Source organism: Rana temporaria, chromosome 4, assembly GCF_905171775.1.
Source record: "Rana temporaria chromosome 4, aRanTem1.1, whole genome shotgun sequence".
Lineage (NCBI taxonomy): Eukaryota > Metazoa > Chordata > Amphibia > Anura > Ranidae > Rana > Rana temporaria.
Window position 1 is genome coordinate 473534688 of NC_053492.1, and position 18330 is coordinate 473553017.

At 47.5% G+C, this 18330-nt stretch overlaps 1 protein-coding gene across 2 annotated transcripts in view; it reads right to left on the reverse strand.

The window, feature by feature from the left end:
* Positions 1-429: 429 nt before the first annotated feature.
* BTBD9 (BTB domain containing 9) overlaps positions 430-18330 on the reverse strand; it is a 226423-nt gene continuing 208522 nt past the window's right edge. For both annotated transcript variants that reach the window (XM_040351810.1, XM_040351811.1), the window contains exons 10-11: positions 15788-15866; positions 430-1443 (exon numbers count right to left, since the gene is read on the reverse strand). In XM_040351810.1, the coding sequence (XP_040207744.1) occupies positions 1252-1443; positions 15788-15866 (271 nt within the window). In that variant the 3' untranslated portion in view covers positions 430-1251. The remainder of the gene's footprint in view (positions 1444-15787; positions 15867-18330) is intronic.

The window sequence follows — 18330 nt, forward strand, 5'->3', positions numbered from 1 at the left end:
TAGCCCAATACAAAGGGAGGGAGCCGCCTATACAGGAAGGTACCAGAGCTGGTCCAGGTAGGAAGGTAGAAGAGAGTACAGATGTAAGGAATTTTTAGGCGCAATCCTGACCCCTGCACTGTGTACTTGGCGCAATCCTGACCCCTTGCAATGTGCACTTGGCGCAATCCTGACCCCTGCACTGTGTACTTGGCGCAATCCTGACCCCTGCACTGTGTACTTGGCGCAATCCTGACCCATGCACTGTGTACTTGGCGCAATCCTGACCCCTGCACTGTGTACTTAGCGCAATCCTGACCCATGCACTGTATACGTAGCGCACCCCGGCCCTTTGAGGGTAACCATACTGCTGATGCGGCCCCCGATGAATTTGAGTTTGCCACCCCTGCTTTAGAGAGAGAGAGAGAAAAAAAAAGGCAGACTCCCAACTGCAAATGAACATTACTTTTATAGGAAAAAGGGGAGGAGTTGGGGTAAACGTCAGTTACATCAGCGCACTTACACTGAATTTATCACCGAGAATCCTACTCCATAGAGTTACATCTAAAGACTACCCAATATATACTTCTCTGTCCTTCATCGAGTAAATTAAGTGCTCAAGAATAATATCTGCTCCAGCAAAGCAGACTCTCTCTTTCAATCAGAAGTTCCTCCGCAGGGGGTCAGTTTTTCAGTCGGCAAATAGAGCACATACGGCGGCTCGTGACAGCCTGGTAAAACAATTTGTACTATAACAAAAAACACAAAAAAAAAAAAAAAAAAAAAAAAAAAAAAAAAGGGGGGGGAGAGGGGAGGGTAACCGCCGCTGCCGAACTCTGCCTACATGGAATAACAAGATTCTGACTTGTTGTGACGGATCTGCAAACCGATCAATAGTAACTCTCTGTAGAGAGGAAAATCCAACTTCACAAGGCCAGAAAAGCAATAAATTCCTCAATTAGTCGCGTTCTGGGGCCGCGATGAGGCGTGAATTTCAACAGCCACTGGCCCAATTACCAGGTCGACGTCCTGGACACGGTTGGAGTGAAGAGCTTGGGTGCTAATAGCGGTCTTGATGAAGATTGAATAGCAATTTTCCCTTCCTCCCAAGGCCGGATTTCATTCCTACAAAGTGGACGGCCAGATGCGGCCTTGGACCAACATCACCCCCTCCCCCCCACCCCGGGCGCCATGGCGTTACGACAGCACACAAATGGGAGAAGGAGGGTTCAACACGGCTCCAGAAGTTCACGGTTTTCAACCAACTCTTCTTCACTGCGAAGGGACACTGCTGTTCTGATGAGTCGGTGAGGGACTGTCGCCGGCGTTTGAAATGCGCAAAGCTATAGTGACGGCTTGGCGGGCAGGAACAGGTGGGGGCTCGCTTGGTGGGTTCTCCTCGCAGTTGTCCTCCTTCTGGTTGACGATCTGTGCCGGACACTCAAAATGAACGCAGTGGAACACCTGAAATCAGAAAGTTTAGATGTTATCAAACGCTAGAAGCAGCTTTCATTGAAGAAATACATTCTCTCACAAAAGTCAGTACGCCCCTCACATCTTTGTAAATCTTTTCTTGTATCTTCTCATGTGACAACACTGAAGAAATTACACTGTTAGGTAGATTCACAAAGAGTTAGGCCGGCTTATCTACAGAGATACACTTAAACATATCTAAGATAGGACGGCTTGCGCCGTTCTATCTTAAATTGCAATGTTTCTTTTGGCCGCTAGATGGCGCTTCCATTGTGGCCGGAGTAGATTATTTAAATGAGGGGATACGCCGATTCACGACCGAACGCAAGCGTACGCCAGGCCTACGCCGTCGAATTACGTAGTTTTCATAAGGGATAGGCCGCCTAAAGTTAGAGCTACGCTCTAGTGGCCTAGCCAATGTTAAGTATGGCCGCCGTTCCCGCCGCAAATTTCGAAATGTTAACATCGTTTGCGCAAGTCGTCCGCGAATCGGGAGTTACGTCGTTTACGTACGTGTCGAAATCAATAGGCCCGTACGGCCTACTTCACCACAATGCGCACTGGGAAATGTAGTCGCCCGGCGCATGCGCAGTGTAAAAAAACGTCAAAAAACGTGAGGTCAAGCCTCATTTCCATACTACACGCCCCCCTCCCAGTCATTTGAATTAGGCGCGCTTACGCCCGCTCGTTTTAGGCTACGCCGCCGAAAATTTGAAAGTAAGTGGTTTGAGAATCACTAATAGCCTAAATAATTTACGGCGGTGTAGCCTAAAAAGACTTGGCTAGGCCGCCCTAATTTTAGGCAATTGTATGTGAATCTACCCATTTTTATCTACAATGTTGTGTAGTGAGTGTACAGCTTGTATAACGGTGTAAATTTGCTGTCCCCTCAAAATAACTCAACACACAGCCATTAATGTCTAAACCGCTGGCAACAAAAGTGAGTAAACCCCTAAGTGAAAATGTCCAAATTGGGCCCAATTAATAATTTTCCCCTCCCCCGGTGTCATGCGACTCGTTAGTGTCACAAGGTCTCAGGTGTGAATGGGGAGCAGGTGTGTTAAATTTGGTGTTATCGCTCTCACTCTCTCATACTGGTCACTGGAAGTACAACATGGCACCTCATGGCAAAGAACTCTCTGAGGATCTGAAAAAAAGTATTGTTGCTCTACAAAAAGATGGCCTAGGCCAGGGTCATTCAAAATGCGTCAGCGCTGAAAGCTGAAAATTGGTCTGGGCAGGAAGGGGGGTTTTGGTGCCCGGTAATGAAGTGGTTAAGCACAAATTTCTGATAATTTTATGGAAAGGACCAAGATATAACCATGCCAATGGTGCAGCAGAAAGCATATAACAGCGAAGAAGGTTTGTGGTCCAGGATGATAGGACAGTCAAAATTAGAAGCAGCACCCCCCCCCCCCCAAGTTGCGGAATACCAGCTGCTCGCATACTGAAAGCAGGGGGTGCTGGGCTAATTGGCCTCTCAGCCCAGTCCGCCATATAAGACTGGCGCTACACTAACAGTGTAGCGCAAGCTGGCGGAGACTCTTTCCGTGCTGCCCTGGGGGCCTTTGTTGGCCTAGACCAGGATACAGCGTTGGTGGGGTGGTCGAATTTAGACAGACTGCCTTGTGGGATGCCAAGAAGAGGAGCTGCATGAGCTCCACCTAAGGCAGTGATCTTCTAATTGTGGGGTGCTGTGGCACTGCAAAACGGGCTCCTTGTAGGTTGCGGTAAAGCAGGCAAGAATCACTATGGGAACCCAACACCCCAAGGTGATCCAATAAGGCAAGACATACATTTATGCAATTTCCTTTCCTTCAACCTTGGATTGAAAAAAAGAAAAATTGCTCCAGTCCCCCAGTCAGTGTTGATGGGGCAATCCCTCCCGCAGCGCTGTGTTCTGCCAGCGATGAGTCTTTATCACCAGTAGAATACAATGATCACTGCTGGCTACTATGACCACCAGCGAACAGGTGAAAAGTCCAACCAGCCTGCCCACAGATGGATCAATATTTATCTGGTTCCTGCTGAACTGTCCAAATTCCAATCAGTCTATGGCCGGCTTAATGCAGAGTTCCGCCGAAATTTTTTTTTTCTTAAAGTCAGCAGCTACAAGTACTGCAGCTGCTGACTTTTAATATAAGGACACTTACCTGTCCTGGGTGCCCGCGATGTCGGCACCCGAAGCCGATCTGTAAATTGTAAAGGCTAGAAGAATGGACAGCCGCACTTCCAAAAAACCCTTAGGTTGTCTTTATTTTAAAAAAAATTACAAATGCACTACAAAGTACAGCAAAACAGTGGAGATAGCAGCCTATGTGCTTAATCATGGGCATGATTAAGCACTGACCGCAGTGTGAAATGCGTAGGCTGCTATCTCCACTGTTTCTGTACTTTTTAGTGCATTTGTCATTTTTTTTTTAATAAAGACAACCTAAGGATTTTTTTGGAAGTGCGGCTGTCCATTCTTCTTGCCGTTACAATTTGCCTTGTGCATTGCCGGCACTCCTGGTCTCCTGAGAAGCTATTGATTATCCAGTATACCCACCTGGAGCGGTAACTCCCCCTTTTCCCGAAGCCGATCTGTCCCTCGGCTCTCGGATGGAGGCACAGACATCTTCGGTAATGGAAACGGGAAGTGAAGGCTTGCGGCTTCACTTCCTGGTTCCCTACTGCACATGTGCGAGTCGCGCTGCATGTCCTCACTGGTCCCTGCCGTCTTCAGGGACCTGCGTGTCTCCCAGAAGACAGCAGGGGGGATGGAGTAGGCGCCAGACGTGGCGTAGGTCACCGCAGAGCGTAAAGTCCACCGGCGCAAGCCCGCCTAATTCAAATGATCCACGTAGGGGGCATGGATCATTTAAATTCGGCACGTTCCCACGCTGATCGTACTGCGCATGCTCCGTCTCAAATTTTCCCGCCGTGCATTGCACGAAATTACGTTGCAAGTACGTCGTTGGTTTCAACTTTAACGTAAATGGCGTCCAGCGCCATTCACTGACGACTTACGCAAACAACGTAAAATTTTCAAATTGCGACGCGGGAACGACGGCCATACTTAACATTGAGTACGCCACCTAGGGGGCATGTTTATCTTTACGCCGCGTATCTCTTACAGAAACGACGTAAAATCACTACGACGGGCACGCGTGCGTACGTTCGTGAATCGGCGTAACTAGTCATTTGCATATTCTACGCAATGGAAGCGACACCTAGCGGTCAACGTAGATATTGCACCCTAAGATACAATGGCGCTGGCCGTCGTATCTTAGGCATGTTTAAGTGTATCTCAGTTTGAGAATACACCCACAATACGACGGCCTTACATTCGGACTTACGTCGGAGTATCTGCTGATACGCCGGCGTAATTCTATGTGAATCCAGCCCAATGTAGCCACAACAAAGGTGTCCACAGCTGTAGACTCCGAGGGCCATTTTGGGTTCGCTCATATCCTATTTGAACATGGAACTTTTTCAAGGGTTTGGCCGTAAATACGGGTGTCACTCTGGACCCTATAAACAAAAGGACAAGTGCTGTGACACTGGCAAGGAGCCGGTTGGGGCCAGCAGGTATATATTGTAGGGACAGGACTGTGTGTCTGTTTGGGTCCTCCTGCATTTTTAGCTACACAAAAGAAATGCCTGAAAGGAAGGTCCAAGAAAACCTGCAATTGCTTTTCATGTTATTTTCAGTTTAATAAAATAAAAGTTTGGCCTGTTTTATTTTTAATATCTGATCCATTAAAAGTGGATGGTTGGAAAAAATAAAATTGTATTCATCTGCTTTTTAAGAGGGGGCATGCCAAAGTGAGAACCCCTCCTCAAAGGGCAACGTTTAGATGTTCATAGTGTGTCCAATAGGAAGTTTGGCAAGCCAAGAATACCTCTATTGCCAACCCTCAATAACTGGGAGTAGAGTGTTGGCCAGAACTAGAGAGGAAAAAGATTTGGGGGAACCAGCAGGAGGAAGGGGGTCCTGATCCCTCTATATAGATCTTTATATCACTAGAGGGGTAACCAGCAGGAGGAAGGGGGTCCTGATCCCTCTATATAGATCTTTATATCACTAGAGGGATCACCAGCAGGAGGAAGGAGGTCCCGATTCCTCTATATAGGTATTTATATCACTAGAGGGATCAGGAGCAGGAGGAAGGAGGTCCTGATTCCTCTATATAGATCTTTATATCACTAGAGGGATCACCAGCAGGAGGAAGGAGGTCCTGATTCCTCTATATAGATCTTTATATCACTAGAGGGATCACCAGCAGGAGGAAGGAGGTCCTGATTCCTCTATATAGATCTATATATCACTAGAGGGGTCACCAGCAGGAGGTCCTGATTCCTCTATATAGATCTTTATATCACTAGAGGGGTCACCAGCAGGAGGTCCTGATTCCTCTATATAGATCTTTATATCACTAGAGGGGTCACCAGCAGGAGGAAGGAGGTCCTGATTCCTCTATATAGATCTTCATATCACTAGAGGGATCACCAGCAGGAGGAAGGAGGTCCTGATTCCTCTGTATAGACCTTTATATCACTAGAGGGATCACCAGCAGGAGGAAGGAGGTCCTGATTCCTCTATATAGATCTTTATATCACTAGAGGGGTCACCAGCAGGAGGAAGGAGGTCCTGATTCCTCTATATAGATCTTTATATCACTAGAGGGATCACCAGCAGGAGGAAGGAGGTCCTGATTCCTCTATATAGATCTTTATATCACTAGAGGGGTCACCAGCAGGAGGAAGGAGGTCCTGATTCCTCTATATAGATCTTTATATCACTAGAGGGGAGAAGGAGGTCCTGATTCCTCTCTATAGATCTTTATATCACTAGAGGGGTCACCTATATAGAAGAATCAGGACCTCCTTCTTCCTGCTGGTGACCCCTCTAGTGATATAAAGATCTATATAGAGGAATCAGGACCTCCTTCCTCCTGCTGGTGACCCCTCTAGTGATATAAAGATCTATATAGAGGAATCAGGACCCCTTCCTCCTGCTTGTGATCCCTCTAGTGATATAAAGATCTATATAGAGGAATCAGGACCCCCTTCCTCCTGCTGGTGACCCCTCTAGTGATATAAAGATCTATATAGAAGAATCAGGACCTCCTTCTTCCTGCTGATCTTTATATGACTAGAGGGGTCACCAGCAGGAAGAAGGAGGTCCTCTACTGTATCTAGATATTTAGTTATCACTAAAGGGGTAACCAGAAGAAAATAAGTCCTGGTTCCTCTAAATAGATCTTTTATCTTATTTAAATTACTGAGTCCTATTCTGTAGGTCCTCATTTACAAAAAGAACATCCAGAGTTTGGCAACAAAAATGGTGAAAGGCTGAAGAAAAATAGTCTGTACAGCCATGAGGAGAAGCGGGTAAAGGGGGGACATGACAGAACCCCGTTAAATACATGAAAAGGTGTGAAAAAGGTTCAGAAGGCGGAGAAAACAATTTTCAGTATGAAGCCAAGATCAAGGGAACTTGACCTGAAAGCAGCAATAGGAAAGTTCTAAAACAAACCTTGGAAGATATTCCTTTTACTGAAAGAGTAGTTGACGCTTGGAACAAAACTGAGTTAGTCAGCAAGTGAACTTAAAGCGGAATTCTGGCCAAAATATGACTTTTAAGATAAAAATACCCCTACAATACTCATGCCTCCTGCAATGTAACAAAGGTATGCTGTTTTTTTTTTTTTAATCGGTGCAGCATCGTTTTCTTACTGTATGAAGTTTCTGCACAGCACGGCCCTCTCCACTGGGGGCATCTGAAGCCACAGTGTCCTCCTTCCTGGATTCTGTGCATGCTGGCTACCCAGCATGCACCTGCCGATCTCGCACATGTGCAGTTTGATGCAATGTTGGTCAGCTTGGCAGGGCACAGCCATGTCAAGCTGGCCTAGAATTTCCATAGACGCCGATGTTAAACATTTAAAAAAATGCCCCCTAAGCAAAGTGGTTAAAGGAAGAAGTTAAAGAAAAATAAATACTATTTTTCTAAAAGAAAAAAATTATTTTTATAAAAAAAATTAAATGTGTTAAATGTTACTGGAGCCGTACAACGCCAAGCTGGCCATGCCAAACTGACCAAGATCTTCAAGGAGCCAATGCAAAACCGGAAATGACGCACGGCGCCTTGGCCCCCCCTAGAGGAGGAAGTGTAATTACATATAGGCATAGATCAGGTAAGTAAACAAATTTTTTTTTTAAAAAATTGCAAATTCATTATAAAGGATGCACATTAGTATTAGTGCTGCATGGTGAGGAGTGAAAAATGTGGGTGAAACTCTGCTTTAACCACTTAACCCCCGGGAACATATTGCTGGTCAAAGACCAGAGCACTTTTTGCGATTCGGCACTGCGTCGCTTTAACTGACAATTGCGCGGTCGTGCGACGTGGCTCCCAAACAAAATTGGCGTCCTTTTCCCCCCACAAATAGAGCTTTCTTTTGGTGGTATTTGATCACCTCTGTGGTTTTTAGTTTTTGTGCTTTAAACAAAAACAGAGCGACAATTTTGAAAAAAATTAATATTTTTTTTTACTTTTTGCTATAATAAATATCCCTCAAAAATATAAAAAAATTATTTCCCTCAGTTTAGGCCGATACGTATTCTTCTACATATTTTTCGTAAAGAAAAATCGCAATAAGCGTTTATTGATTGGTTTGCACAAAAGCTATAGCGTTAACAAAATAGGGGGTATTTGTATGGCTTTTTTATTAATATTTTTTTTTTTTTTACTAGTAATGGCGGCGATCAACGATTTTTTTTTTCGGTACTGCGACATTATGGCAGACACTTCGGACACTTTGGACACATTTTTGGGACCATTGGCATTTTTATAGCGATCAGTGCTATAAAAATGCACTGGATTACTATAAAAATGCCACTGGCAGGGAAGGGGTTAACACTAGGGGGCGGGGAAGGGGTTAAGTATGTTCCCTGGGGGTGGGACTGACTTGGGGAAATGACTGATCTTCTGTTTATACATTGTATGAATAGAAGATCAGCATTTCTCCCCCTGACAGGACTGGGAGCTGTGTGTTTACACACACAGCTCCCGGTCCTCGCTCTGTAACGAGCGATCGCGTGTGCCCGACGGCGATCGCGCCCGCCACGCGCACGGGAGTCGGGGGAGAGCGGGGGGCGCGCACGGGAGTCGGAAGAGAGCGGAGGGCGTGCACTGGAGTCGGAAGAGAGCGGAGGGCGTGCACTGGAGTCGGAAGAGAGCGGAGGGCGTGCACTGGAGTCGGGGGAGAGCGGGGGGGGCGCACGCGCCCTTAGTGGCCTGCGCGAGAGCAGACATATAGCTATGGGCTCTCGCGCAGGGGAGCCGACCTGCCGCCGTAAAACGACGGCGGCTGGTCGGCAACCAGTTAAACATGCTTGGGAAAAACATAGATCAATATATTAAAAAAATAAAAATAAAGAGACAGACTTGATGGACCCACTTGGTCTTTTTCCGCCATCACCACGACTTTTCAGTAACCATTAGATGAAAAACGAAAGATTTGGGTGCAAAAAAAAACGTTCTCCTGTAATTATGCGGTGTACGGCGCCACAAGTGGAAATTATCATACAGATTGTTGTCATTACCGACGGCAATTTCTAGACTGTTTAGAGCGTAATAAAATGGATGGGTTGTGTGAATGACTCCGCGTAGAACTCCAGACCGAGCCGGAGAAAAAAAAAAAAGAGGTTTTATTTTTATTTTTTTTCTCATGTATTTCGACTCAAAGCCATGATTGCATCGCACACATCACAATTATTACTGATATAAAGAAATAGGGGCATAATGAGGCTGATATATTGTGTATCTCGTGCGGGAGGGAAATTGATAAAGCTGCAATCAATGCTGACAATAGATTTACTGTCTGCGGGAGACGATGGATCAGAACGGGAGTGAAGGGTAGAAAATAAGCCGTGTAACGCGCTAATCTACATAAATATACACACAATGAGAGGCTGGCGGATCCAACACACTAAAATATTCGATTTGAAGAGACTGGTTAGGGTTTTATTTTCATAAATATGTTCAGAATATATATATATATATATTTATTAAAAATTATTATTATTTTTTTATAAAAAAAATATATATTTTTTTTTTTACTTCTTCCTTTAACCACTTTGCCTAGGGGGCTGTCAGGTCACCGGTGGCCAGGTGACAAGTGCACCCCGTTGGGGTCAGGGAGGCACCTCAGGGTAGTGAACCCTATAGCCGACTGCTGCCATCAGAGAGGAAGCGCGAACCCAAGATCGCTCAGGGCGCGGAGTCTAAGGCCCAGATTCTCAAAGGCGTTACGACGGCGCAACACCATTTGCGCCGTCGTAACTCCTCATCTGGCCCCGGGTATCTATGCGTCTGATTCTTAGAATCAGTTACGCATAGATACCCATTAGATCTGACAGGCGTAAGGCTCTTACGCTGTCAGATCTAAAATGCAATTTTGTTTCCCGCCGCTAGGTGTCGCGGATGTTTTCCCCGTCGCGTATGTAAATTAGCCAATTACGGCGATTCCCGAACTTACGTTTGCTCGACGCAGAGAATTTACGTCGTTTCCGTAGCCATTCCGACGCGTAAAGCTGCCCCTGCTATTAGGAGGGGCAACCAATGTTAAGTATGGCCGTCGTTCCCGCGTCGAAATTTAAAAAAATTAAAGTCGTTTGCGCAAGACGTCCGTGAATGGCGCTGGACGCCATTTACGTTAACGTCTAAGCAAATGACGTCGGTGCGACGTCATTTAGCGCAATGCACGTCGGGTAATTTACCCGACGGAGCATGCGCAGTACGCTCGGCGTGGGAGCGCGCCTAATTTAAATGGTGCCCGCCCCATTTGAATTGGGCGGGCTTGCGCCAAGCGATTTAACGATACACCACCGCAAGTTTACAGGTAAGTGTTCTGAGAATCAGGCTGTAAACCTGTAAACCTGCGGCGGTGTAACGTAAATCACATACGTTACGCTGCCCAGGAGCAATGTAAATGTATGAGAATCTGGCCCTAAGACTCAGCTTTGTGTTCACCAGAGCCTCTAGTGGCGAGGATGGCCTTCGCCGCAGCTGGATCCAGGTCGCGACCCACTGGGATCCCCTAGGTCACGCTCCGCAGAGAAAGAGAGGGGAAGCAGCAAGCAGGACAAATAGTAGTGATGGGTAAGCCGAGGTCAGGGCAACAGGCAGACAAGGGTAACCGAGGGACAGGCAAAAGGTCAAGGGCACAGGCAAACTGGAGAAGTCAGGGACGAGCCAAAAACGGTACACAGGAAGATAATCGTAGCACACTGCAGACAGGAACTTAAGCAAAGCAACACTGTTGAACAGCACTGCAGACCTGTAGTGCAACAGTTAATATAGACTTCCTGGCATGGCCTGGGTGGGGCCATACAGGAAGAAGAGCACATAAGAAGGGAACCAGAACAGAGTCAGCCCTCTAATGGACAGATGGAAACAGGTAAGCCGCCAGACTATTGCATATCCATGACATTTTTTTTAAAGTTTTGCACACATGGTAAAATCTGCATTTTTTTGCTAGAAATTATATTAAACCCCTGAAAAAGTATAGATTTTCTGGAGAGTAAAATGGTGGTAATTGCAATTTTTTGATCATAGCCATCAAATGCATATTTTATGGAAAAAAAAATAGGCCAAAATGAATTTTAGTGCAAACAATACCAGGGCTTTTTTTTTTCAGGGGGGAACTTGGTGGAACTTAGTTCCACCACCTCTGGTTTAGACCCCTTGGGGGGTGCCTGCTCACCACAATCACTTGTAAACACAGAAGTCTGGTTTCTGTGTTTACAAGTGACAGCTCTGCACTCTGTGTGTAACGCAATCCTGGTATTTAATGCCCCTTTAACCACTAGCATACCGCCCGCCCGTCATATGACGGCGGGACGATGAGGCTCTCGTTCTGGGCGTACGTGATAGGACATCTTTGCCTTCCCGAGCTACTAGGGGTCACGCGCGGGCCGCGTCACTGGGTACTCGATGCGAATGCCCGGCGGGCCGTGATATCCGCCGGGCACCCACGATTGCCCAGTAACTGAGCAGGACCGTCGATCTCTGTGTGTAAACACAGAGATCCACGTCCCATCAGGGAGAGGAGACTGATGGTGTGTCCCTTGTACATAGGGACACAGATCGGTCACCTCCCCCAGTCAGTCCCCTCCCCCCACAGTAAGAATCACTCCCTAGGGAACACATTTAACCCCTTGATCGCCCCCTAGTGTTAACCCCTTCCCTGCCAATCATATTTACACAGTTATCAGTGCATTTTTATAGCACTGATCGCTGTATAAATATTAATTGTCCCAAAAATGTGTCAAAAGTGTCCGATGTGTCCGACGCAATATCGCAGTCACGATAAAAATAAATAAAAATTTGGATATTTATTATAGCAAAAAGTAAAAAATATTGTGTTTTTTTCAAACTTGTCCCTCTTCTTTTGTTTATAGCGCCAGAATTAAAAACCGCAGAGGTTATCAAATACCACCAAAAGAAAGCTCTATTTGTGGGGGAAAAAAAACAATAAAAATTAAATTTGGGTACAATGTAACATGACCGCGCAATTGTCATTCAAGCACAAACATGACAGCGCTGAAAGCTGAAAAATGGCCTGGGCAAGAAGGGGGTTAAAGTGCCCAGTATTGAGGTGGTTAAGAGGGTGTGTAGGGGGAGGGGCTTTGAGGGGTCATGGTTGAGTTCCAGCACCTATTGTTTGAGGAAAAAAAGCCCAGATTATACCCATATTGTTGGCAAAATGTAACCTCCCAACTCCAGCGCCTCCTGGCCCTTTAAGAAGTTTAGGATGCTGCGAGGCGGGGCTTAAGATCACCGCCGTGATTGGCTGTCGCGGGATACGAAAACTCCCGACTGCAAGCAGTGATCTGAAGGTTTTGGTTAGGCGCCGGTAACTGTGGTGGGAGCGCGAAGCGCGCACGCACTTTTGTCGCATCTGTATTGGCCCGCAATTCACGCAAATATGCGGCCTATTACCGCCAAGGACCAGGTGCCGAGAAGCCGCATATTTGCATGCAGGGGTTAAAAGATTGGCATCTATTTCTTTGATACAACTCAAACATGTAAAGTCCTAAAATTGCGCACACCCGTGAAATCACATAAAACTACGGTACCCCTAATTATCCATAGGTGATGTCAGAGGCGTAACTACGCAACTAGAACCTCCAGGGCCCTGGTGCAACAAAAACATGACCGGTGCCCCTTTTTACTGATCTCGAGGACCTTTACTGCCATCGTGGGACACTTTTACAGTCCGGCAGTGGGCCACCTTCCTGCTTTTTTGGGGTCCCCCCATGGTGGCGGAACACCAGAGCCCAGTTTCAAGTGCGACCCTGGTAGTTCCGCCACTGGTGTCGGTTTTTTATTTTTGTGGTTTTATTTATTTTTTACCATTTAATTTAATTTATTATTGTAACGGAACCCCAAATGGGACAGGGGTAACGTCGTTTAAGATATTTCATTCCGAACCCAAGACAGCTTATCGACACTCCACAATCCGGCGAACACGACCCATACGGATTTCCCCCAGAAACGAGACACACAGCTCTGTTCTCTGGTTCAAAATGAATAGACAATCTTTATTGAGGAAGCAGGCTCTTATATACACCAAAAAGAATGCTGTAGTAATCAAATGGGCAATGACACACTCCACCCACAACATCATACAATGGTTACTAACGAGCCTCCAATACACATCTTTTAGTCAGACATTCTGGCCCGGATTCACAAAGGAGTTACAACGGCGTATCTCCAGATACGCCGTCGTAACTCTGAATGCGGGCCGTCGCAACTCGGCGCCCGATTCATAGAATCAGATACGCCTCACAGTTGCCTAGATACGAGCGGCGTAAGTCTCCTATATTTACGCTGGCCGCTAGGTGGCGCTTCCGTAGATTTCCACGTAGAATATGCAAAATGGCTAGATACACCGATTCACAAATGTATGTGTGTGCGCCCGGCGTATCAAGATACGTTGTTTACGTGAGACATACGCCAGCATAAAGTTACCCCTCATAAAGCAGGGCTAAGTCATGTTAGGTATGGACGTCGGAAACGTACGAACAGCGTTGTATTTTACGTCGTTTACGTAAGTCGTCCGTGAATGGGGCTGGGCGTAGGTTACGTTCACGTCGACTAAGCATTGAGCGGGCGCAATTTACTTTGAAAATTCGACGTGATACTGAGCATGCGCCGTTCGTAAAAAGCGCCATTTACGTGGGGTCATTATTAGTTTACATAAAACACGCCCACCTCTTCCTCATTTGATTTAGGCGCGCTTACGCCGGCACATTTACGCTACGCCGCAACTTAGGACGCAAGTGCTTTGTGAATACTGCACTTGCCTCTCTAAGTTGCGGCGGCGTATCGTAAATATGATACGCTACGCCCGCTTAAAGTTACGCCGCCCTACGTGAATCTGGGCCTCTGACCCCATAATCTACATGAGCTAATTAACTACAGCCGACAAGTCAGACATCTGACCTTTAGACTGTGCTAACTCACAACACACATCTATCATCAAAAGAACGTTCACACAATACAGTGTCAATTAGCATAACACAATGAAAGGTTCTTGGGAGCCATCCTAAGGTTAATTTACATCACAGTAGCAGACGACATTAACACCTTAACAGTCTATGTTCCCACATTGAATGAGTCACTCTTTCAATTGACCTGTTGGGTTCAGAATCAACAACCTGCAATTAGTTCTTGCAGACATTCTTGAATATATTGTGGATTACAGACAATCCAACATATGTCCCTTATTTCATGGCTCAATCTGTGTAAGAGCTTCTGGGTCCCACAGCCCTCCCGTTACAATTATGTTTTACATATTTTTTACGACCCCGTTGGGGGGCTTTAGTGAAATATCGATGTCTCACTTTTGAGACAGAGAAAGAGACTGAGGACAGAGATTCCCCAGGCCCTTTCTCTGCAGCCTCAGCTGTGAATGGACAGGAATAGTGGAGTGTGCCACACCCGGTGTGCATGCCAATGACGAGAACGGTTTAAAAGCTGTATGAAAAAAGGAAAACACTTGGGGAACTCTAAACATTGTCAGTGTCACGTATCGTTATCATTAGGGTTGCACCAATACTGTTCTTTTATTGGCAAGTACAAATACGGATACTTTGCGATGCGATTTGCATCAATACAAAATGAATGGGCCCACACTGCACTGCAAAGAATCGCATGCAATTTGAGCAGAAATGCGGTGCGGTTCCTGTCCGAGTCGCACGCGGTTCCCCCCCCACCACCACTCCTGTGTGAACCCCAGGGCTTGTCATAGCGATTTCAGCCTCGGTTCACACAGAAGCAGTGTGGGGAAAACCACATACGATTCTGACAGATACAGCACGTTCCTGTTCAAATTTGTGTGCGATTCTTTGCAGTGCGGTATGCGCCCATTCATTTTGCATGGATGCTGTGACGGAATTAGAATGATATCCCCGTCAAACATTCCCTTCTTCCCATAACGAAGATCACCCAATATTCCACGTGGAGGAATATTCCTGGAATCGCCCAATAAGCCACATATGAGCCCAAGCTTACTGCTGGAACAAGCCACTTTAATGGCCGCATGCTGCTGGTATATATGCAGTTTACAAGCTAAATCCTCAAAGAACAATGAAATCTCCACCCCCTTTCCACACACAGTGGAGGCTCTCATACAGATTTTAGGCAGACACTTTGGCGCCGACTCTGAAGACACATTTCTTTAGATAATGACATCAGTGAAGGCAATTACTAGTTGTAAGAATACGTTATCTAGACAGCTTGGCTCCGCATATAGAAGAGGTAATTACCACAATGAAGCAATCAGAATAATTAACATGAGCCCCTTCTAATCACAGTAAACAGTAAACACAGGTCTCCTTCACACAACACACTAGATCAATTACCCTTTCATACACAGCATTACTAGCAGGGAGAATTAACTGAAGCATATCCTTCACAGATGCAAATCGCACTGCAAAGTATCTGTGAAAATACTCGGCACCGATACCAATAATACAGGCAGCCCCCGAGTTACGAACATTTGACTTGCGAACGACTCCCACTTATGAACAGGAGGCGGCGTGACGTCTCTGCCATTCTGCGCATGCGCGGCCACATTTCGACGGCGGGCACTTTCGACAGAACATCGGAAAATTACGTCTCTGCCGTTCTGCGCATGCTGTTCCGACTTACGAACATATTTGACCCAAGAACAAACCTACAGTCCCTAGCCCGTTCGTAAGTCGGGGACTGCCTGTACCGGGAACGGTGCATCCCTGGTTATCATGGATCTGCCATATAAGCAATCAGAAGTCTCACCTCATTCGCTGTGTTGTGAGTCCCGACTATCCTTATAAAACATGTCGGTTGTCGGTCAAAAGTGATATTCTGCCAGGACCTGAAAGAACAGAGGTGACAGTTATAAAAAATTTCTACCATGCATGTCACACCGCATACCGACACGTGTCCCCTCAACCGACACGTGTCCCCTCATCAGAACATGTCAATTCTGTGTGTATAGCAGCAACACCGGAGACTAATATTATTATTATTATTATACATTTACTGTATTTATCTTGCTATAACGCGCCCTGGCGTATAGCGCGCACCCCTGAACTTGAAGAAAAATTCCTCAAAAAAAAATAAAATAAATACTTACAGTTTGGATGCCCCTCGTCGGTGTCTTGCCCATCGTCCATCGCGTCCTGCCCATCGTCCATCGCAGGCTTTGTCCGGTCCAGCGTCCTTCTGCGGCCATCGTGGTGTCCTCCCCGCTTCCCGCGCTGAGTTTGAACCACTGCGCCGGCATATACCGAGCGCAGTACACTCGGGTATAGTTGGGCAGGCTCGGCTCCTCTCGCGTAAAGGACGTACAGGACGCACAGGACGTGACCGCGAGAGGAGCCTGCCCGACAATACCCGAGTGTACTGCGCTCGGTATATGCCGGCGCAGTGGTTCAAACTCAGCGCGGGAAGCGGGTATCGGCGTATATCGCGCACCCACGATTCTGCCCTGATTTTCAGGGCAAAAAAGTGCGCGGTATACGCCGATAAATATGGTATATAGCGCTGACATATACTGCAGTATTGTACAGAAAACACTGAGACAGTCACATCAGTCTCTGTACCAGAAGAGCTTACACTCTAATGTCCCCCACAGTCACACACCATTATTATTTCTTTATTATACATTTATATAGCTCTGACATATACCGCAGTGCTGTACAGAGAACACTGAGCCAGTCACATCAGTCTCTGCACCAGAGGAGCTCCTCCACCAGGTGGTGCTGTTCTTTCCAGGATACAGTGGTGAATAGACTTTGCCGTATTAACAGGGAGGAACAGAAACTTGCTGTCCTGAAAGTGGAGTTCAGGAAAAATAAATCTCTGCATAGTAAGTCTGGAAGCAGTAAGAGGGAAGAGTCCAAGCTGAAGTCTCTGGAGGAGGCATTGAAAAAAAGCAGGAGAAATTGTTCGCCTCTCTGGGCAGCACAGTGGTGTAGTGGTTAGCACTTTCACCTAGCAGCAAAAGGGTCGCTGGTTCGAATCCTGACCACGACACCATCTGCCTGGAGTTTGCATGTTCTCCCTGTGTCTGCGTGGGTTTCCTCCGGGTGCTCCAGTTTCCTCCCACACTCCAAAGACATGCTGGTAGGTTAATTTGATCCTGTCCAAATTGGCCCGGTATATATATATGTGTGTACGACTGTGTCCCAAGCGTGTCAAGATCCTATGGGGTAAGTGACCGCACCAGCCAGGAAGACACTGGCTGCAAAAAACGCCTCGAGGTGATTCAGTTCGCATGTGTAGCGCTATATAAGTCACTCATTCATTCATTCATTCAAGCAAAGCAGCGGTATGTTCAAGGAGAAGTAGGAGAATGAGGAGAGATTCCAACAGATGAGTGCCTATGCCAGTACCAGCCAGAGGGTAGATACCACAGCAACCCCAGAGTCACATTCTATTATTATTATACATGTATATAGCTCTGACATATACCACAGCGCTGTACAGAGAACACTGAGCCAGTCATATCAGTTTCTGTGCCAGAGGAGCTCCTCCACCAGGTGGTGCCGTTTTGCTAAGGTGCTGTTGGGCTCACTCCGCTTTGCTCTGCGGCGTCAGTGCCCCCCCCAGTCTGCGGCGTCAGTGCCCCCCCCCAGTCTGCGGCGTCAGTGCCCCCCCCAGTCTGCGGCGTCAGTGCCCCCCCCAGTCTGCGGCGTCAGTGCCCCCCCCAGTCTGCGGCGTCAGTGCCCCCCCCCAGTCTGCGGCGTCAGTGCCCCCCCCCAGTCTGCGGCGTCAGTGCCCCCCCCCCCAGTCTGCGGCGTCAGTGCCCCCCCCCAGTCTGCGGCGTCAGTGCCCCCCCCCCACAGTCTGCGGTGTCAGTGCCCCCCCCCACAGTCTGCGGCGTCAGTGTCCCCCCGCCAGTCTGCGGCGTCAGTGTCCCCCCGCCAGTCTGCGGCGTCAGTGCCCCCCCCCCCCAGTCTGCGGCGTCAGTGTCCCCCCCAGTCTGCGGCGTCAGTGTCCCCCCCAGTCTGCGGCGTCAGTGTCCCCCCGCCAGTCTGCAGCGTCAGTGCCCCCCCGCCAGTCTGCGGCGTCAGTGCCCCCCCCAGTCTGCAGCGTCAGTGTCCCCCCCAGTCTGCAGCGTCAGTGTCCCCCCCAGTCTGCGGCGTCAGTGTCCCCCCCAGTCTGCGGCGTCAGTGTCCCCCCCCAGTCTGCGGCGTCAGTGCCCCCCCAGTCAGTGTCAGATAGTGTGGTTATCAAGTCTGTCTGCACCTATTGTTTCTCCTAGTGTAGTGAAAGGCAGCAGAGGGTGCCGGACCAGAATGTATGGTGGTGCCAACCCCTCCTCCTCAGCATGG